This window comes from Dendronephthya gigantea, unplaced genomic scaffold (assembly GCF_004324835.1).
Source record: "Dendronephthya gigantea isolate DGI-Jeju-01 unplaced genomic scaffold, DenGig_1.0 000224F, whole genome shotgun sequence".
NCBI lineage: Eukaryota > Metazoa > Cnidaria > Anthozoa > Malacalcyonacea > Nephtheidae > Dendronephthya > Dendronephthya gigantea.
The window spans coordinates 1-6,577 of record NW_021163234.1 but is presented as its reverse complement, the minus strand read 5'-3'; the positions used below and the strand labels follow the sequence as shown (position 1 = coordinate 6,577).

General features: G+C 35.9%; 1 protein-coding gene across 1 annotated transcript; it reads left to right on the top strand.

The window, feature by feature from the left end:
- The first annotated feature begins 3,295 nt into the window (after nucleotides 1–3,295).
- LOC114540195 (uncharacterized protein K02A2.6-like) lies at nucleotides 3,296–5,965 on the top strand. Its single transcript, XM_028560468.1, has one exon. It carries the CDS (start codon nucleotides 3,341–3,343, stop codon nucleotides 5,963–5,965), a length of 2,625 nt encoding a protein of 874 aa, XP_028416269.1. The 5' UTR covers nucleotides 3,296–3,340.
- The last annotated feature ends 612 nt before the right edge of the window (nucleotides 5,966–6,577 follow it).

Below are 6,577 nucleotides of genomic sequence, written 5' to 3'. Positions count from 1 at the left end.
ATTATGGTTGCCATGGCAACCATAATGCTCAGTATGATTTATATAATTTGCATATTAATCATAATAAATTATGGTTGCCATGGCAACCATGATGATCATTATGATGATCTCTATCATAATTAGCATATTAATCCTAATAAATGATGGTTGTCCTGGCAACCATGATGCTCATTATTATGATTTTGATGATAATTAGCATATTAATCATAATAAATGATGGTTGCCATGGCAACCATGATGCTCATTATGATCATTTTCATCACAATTAGCATATTAATCATAATAAATTATGGTTGCCATGGCAACTATGATGATCATTATGATGATCTTGATCATAGGTAGCATATTAATCATAATAAATGATGGTTGCTATCGCAACAATGATGGTCAATATGATGATCTTGATATTAATTAGCCTATTATTAATATTAAATGATGGTTGCCATGGCAACCATGATGACTATTATGATGACTTTGAACATAAATAGCATATTAATCATAATAAATGATGGTTGCAATGGCAACTATGATGCTCATTATGATGATTTTGATCATAATTAGCATATTAATCATAATAAATTATGGTTACTATGGCAACCATTTTGATCATTATGATGATTTTCATCATAATTAGCATATTAATCATAATAAATGGTGGTTTCCATGGCAACCATGATGCTCATTATGATGATTTTGATCATAATTACCATATTAATCTTAACAAATTATGGTTGCCATGGCAACCATGATGCTCAGTATGATTTATATAATTTGCATATTAATCATAATAAATTATGGTTGCCATGGCAACCATGATGATCATTATGATGATCTCGATCATAATTAGCATATTAATCCTAATAAATGTTGGTTGCCCTGGCAACCATGATGCTCATTATGATGATTTTGATCATAATTAGCATATTAATCTTAATAAATTATGGTTGCCATGGCAACCATGATGCTCATTATAATTTATATAATTACCATATTAATCATAATAAATTATGGTTGCCATGGCAACCATGATGATCATTATGATGATCTCTATCATAATTAGCATATTAATCCTAATAAATGATGGTTGCCCTGGCAACCATGATGCTCATTATTATGATTTTGATCATAATTAGCATATTAATCATAATAAATGATGGTTGCTATGGCAAATATGATGATCATTATGATGATCTTGATCATAATTAGCATATTAATCATAATAAATGAGGTTTGCTATGGCAACCATGATGATCATTATGATGATTTTGATCATAATTAGCATATTAATCATAATAAATGATGGTTGTTGTGGCAACTATGATGTTCATTATGATGATCTTGATCATAATTAGCATATTAATCATAATAAATGATGGTTGCCATGGCAACCATGATCCTCATTATGATGATTTTGATCATATTTAGCATATTAATCATAATAAATGATGGTTGCCATGGCAACTATGATGATCATTATGATGATCTTGATCATAATTAGCATATTATTCCTAATAAATTATGGTTGCTATGGCAACCATGATGATCATTATGATGATTTTGACCATAATTAGCACATTAATCATAATAAAAGATAGTCGCTATGGCAACTATGATGATCATTATGATGATCTTGATCATATTTAGCATATTAATCATAATAAATGATGGTTGCCATGGCAACCATGATGACCATTATGATGATTTTGATCATAATTAGCATATTAATCATAATAAGTTATGGTTCCTATGGCAACCATGATGATCATTATGATGATTTTGATCATAATTAGCATATTAATCATAATAAATGATAGTTGCCATGGCAACTATGATGATCATTATGATGATGTTGATCATAATTAGCATATTAATCATAATAAATGATGGTTGCCATCGCAATAATGATGATCATTATGATGATTTTGACCATAATTAGCATATTAATCATTATAAATTATGGTTGCCATGGCAAATATGATGATCAATATGATCATCTTGATCATATTTAGCATATAATAAATGATATTTGCCATGGCAACAATGATGCTCATTATGATGATTTTGATCATAATTAGCATATTAATGATATTAATTGGTGGTTGCCATGGCAACTGTGATGATCATTATGATGATTTTGATCATAATTAACCTATTAATCATAGTAAATTAGAGTTGCTATGGCAACTATGATGATAATTATGGTGATCATGATCATAATTAGCATATTAAACATAATAAATTATGGTTTTATTGGCAACCATGAGGATCATTATGATGATTTTGATCATAATTAGCATATTAATCATAATAAATGATAGTTGCCAAGGCAACTATAATGATCATTATGATAATCTTGATCATAATTAGCATATTAATCATTATAAATGATGGTTGCCATTGTAGTATATTCAAATTAGTTGAATTTCTAATTGATTGTATATAAGCCCGAACTACAATAAAGTCAAAGTCAGTTGTTTGTAAGTCCGATTGCGTACACATAATATGACATGGTGTCAGGTGTGAGTAACTTATGATGGAATTTAGTTTCTCGGGAAAAGGTCCGAGTGAAATGAATTTCGCAGCAACCAACGTTGCAGGGACATGGCGAAGATGGAGAAAAAACATGCAGTTGTATATAGACGCCACGATGGCAAAGAAAACCGAGAAAGAGAAATATTCGTTTTTTCTGTTCTCGATCGGCGAAGCAGGACGAGAAATATTTAACACGTGGATCTGCCCAAAAGTTGTCGATGACAGGGGCGAACCAACAGACGAAGACGAGATAACAGTAGCGGCTCTGTTTAAAAAGTTTGATGAATATTGTAAGCCCAAACGAAATCTAATTGTAGAGCGACACAAATTTAATACAAGACGCCAGAATCCTGGGGAATCAGTCGACCATTACATAACAGATTTAAAAACTTTGGCAGCATCGTGTGAATATGGCAATCTCCAAAACGATTTGATAACAAGTCAGATAGTTGCAGGAATCCATTCAGACAAAGTAAGAGATAGACTTTTAGGAGAAGGATCTGAACTATCGTTAGATAAAGCTGTGGGTATTTGTCGCTCGCATGAAGTCACTAAGCAACAGATGAAATTATTCCATGGGGAATGCGAAATCGATGCCGTAAACAAAGGGCTGAAGCAAGACGATAAAAGAGCGAATCAGTCTTCAACAAAGGGCGGTAAAATTCTCAGAAATGACCAGAACAAAGACGGGAAAACGGACAGGTCAAATTTAGCTTGTAGGAATTATGGCAGAATCCATGAGGTGAGAAAATGCCCTGCGTACAGCAAAGAGTGTTACAAATGCCAAAAGAAGGGTCATTTTGCGAAGATGTGTCGTTCGGTGCCAAAGCAAAATGAGATGTCAAACAGAAGAGTTAGAGGGATCGCAGCACATTCGAACGATGATTTTGTTATTGAGGCAGTGTACGGTGAGGAAAACAACGTGGGAAAAGACAAGGAAGCTCTGGCTGTTGTTAACATATGGGATGGTAACGTTCGTGTGAAGTTAGACACAGGAGCAGAAGTCAATGTTATGCCCGACAGAGTTTATCAACAGTTGGTAGAAAAAAACGATGGTACAAAAAGTGTGCAACTTAAAAACACAGCAATTAAATTAACGGGTTACGGAGGAGCAGAGATACCTGTAAAAGGGACATGCATATTGCCCTGTACGTACAAGACGCAACAAATAATGTCGAAGTTCTTCGTAGTCGAAACTAATTACAGAACAGTCCTCAGTTTAGAAACATGCAAGCAATTGAATCTTATCAGGGTAATGCACAGCCTAGTGGTGGACAACTTAGTCAGCGGTTGTTCAACAGAGCAGATTAAAGAAAATTACAGCAAAGTTTTTCACGGTCTTGGGAAGCTGGAGGAGTGTTATCAGATGCAGTTGGATCCTAAAGCAGTTCCAGTTGCACAAGCTCCAAGAAAGATTCCAGCTACGTTACGTGTCAAGTTGAAGCAAGAACTCGATCAGATGGAAGAAGAACAAGTCATTGTTAAAGTCGATGAGCCTACAGATTGGGTACATAATCCTGTTATTGTTGAAAAGCCCAATGGAAAGTTCAGAGTCTGTCTGGATCCGAGGGAGCTGAACAAATATTTAAAGAGAGAGCAATACCAGTTACCTATGTGGGAAGAGATTTCAAGCAGATTGTATGGTGCAAGATTCTTCAGCACGTTAGATGCTAATCAAGGGTATTGGCAGATATCACTTGATCATGAAAGCTCAAGGCTGACGACATTCAACACTCCGTTTGGACGGTACCGTTTCCTGAGAATGCCTTTTGGCATCCACTCAGCTCAAGAGGTGTTTCATAAGAGAGTCAACCGTCTATATGAGGATCTGGAAGGAGTTGAGACCGATATAGATGATATACTGGTTTGGGGGAGAACGATCGAAGAACATGATCAGAGGTTACAAGCAGCCCTAGACCGAACTAAGAGTATCGGAATGACCCTCAACCCTGACAAGTGCACGTTTCGTGTGACAGAGGTAACTTACTTTGGACACAAACTTACGGCAGAGGGTATACGACCAGATCAGACGAAGATCGAGGCAATTATCAACATGCCAGCCCCGCAAGACAAGGCTGGTGTACAAAGGCTACTTGGGATGGTGAATTACTTGGCAAAGTTTATCCCAGAAATGTCCGAGATAACTGCACCATTGAGAGAACTTTTGAAGATAAACGTTCCTTGGCACTGGACAACGAAACATGCAACAGCTTTCCAGAAGATAAAAGAAATCCTGTCGACAGATCGCGTTCTGAGATACTATGACGTCACGAAACCGGTGGTTCTACAAACAGATGCTTCAAAAAAAGGGCTTGGGGCAGTTTTACTGCAAGACGGGTTTCCTGTGGCCTATGCCTCCAGAACGATGACAACGACACAAGAGAGATACGCACAGATAGAAAAAGAGCTGTTGGCTGTGGTTTTCGCATGTGAGAGATTCCATCAATATATTTATGGAAAAACAGTTGAAGTTCACTCTGACCATAAACCGCTGGAAAGTATCCTAAAGAAACCATTGGGTGCGGCTCCGGCGAGATTGCAAAGAATGCTCTTACGCCTGCAGAAATATGACATAAACTTAATTTACAAACAAGGAAAACTTCTAAAGGTTGCAGACACATTATCAAGAGCTCAGCTGGCTGAAACTGCAGAAGAAATCAGTGAACAAGAGATGAAATCCCAGGTTCATCTCATTTACGCGAATCTACCATGTTCGAGTAGAATAATTGAGGAAATGCGCCATGAGACAGCACGAGATCCTGTTTTACAGAAGGTTATTCAGTTACACAGAGTCGGTTGGCCGCAGTCGAAGAAAGATTTACCTAAAGATCTAAAAGAATATTGGAACCACAAGTTAGAACTTAATGAAAACCAAGGCATCATTCTTAAAGATCAGAAAATAGTGGTACCATTAGCCTTAAGAAGAAAAATTCTAGAGAAGTTGCATCAGGGTCATCAAGGGATTGAAAAGACTAAGCAACGGGTGAGACAAACAGTTTTTTGGCCACGTATTAACAACGATATAGAAGATTTGGTATCAAAGTGTTCTTATTGTCAAGAACTAAGAAATGCTAATCCGAAAGAACCAATGAAACCACATGTAGTTCCACAGTACCCATGGCAAGTTGTCGGAACGGACATATTTCATTGGCAGGATAAGGACTATCTATTAGTGGTGGACTATTATAGCCGATATTGGGAAGTGGTGAAACTCACAAATATGAAGGCAGAATATGTCATAACTGAATTGAGAAAGATATTTTCCCGTCATGGGATTCCAGAAGAAATAATGTCTGACAATGGGCCACAATATGCCTCTCGAGAGTTCCAAGAATTTGCGAATGCATGGGACTTCAAACACGTTACATCAAGCCCAGGGTATCCTAGAAGGAACGGACTAGCTGAAAGAACGGTGCAAACAGATAACTTTTAAAGATAAATAGTCGAAAGATAGATCAAGTTAAGGAAACTATGTTTCTGGGGGTAATATTGGATGAACATATAACTTGGAAAAGTCACATATCACATATTGCAAGTAAAATATCAAAGTCTATAGGAATTATATACAAATCAAGCTTTTTCCTTTCTAGATCTGCATTGCGTACTCTTTATTATGCTCTCATATATCCGTATCTCCAGTATTGTATAATAATTTGGGGATCCACGTATCCATCTTGCTTACATCGAATTAATCTACTACAAAAGCGTGTCATTAGAATCATCAACAGGGAAACATATGATGCACATACCGATGCTATTTTTAGGAATCTAGGTATCTTAAAATTGAATAATATTTACCTATTTCAATTAGGAATTTTTATGTATAAATGTGAAAACAACCTATTGCCTACAAATCTAGCTAACTCATTTATAAGAACCAATCAAATTCACAATTATAACTCGTGCCTCTAGATTATTTTATGTTCCAAGCTGTCGAACCAATATTAGAAAATTTTCCGTAAATTATCAGGGTCCTTGTTTTTACAACTCCTTGGATGCTGGCATTCGTGATGCTGCATCCGTTTCTCAATTTCATTCGAAATTA

Excerpts from the sequence above, each read along its gene's own strand:
- LOC114540195 (XM_028560468.1), top strand. The coding sequence starts at position 3,341 with ATGTGTCGTTCGGTGCCAAAGCAAAATGAGATGTCAAACAGAAGAGTT.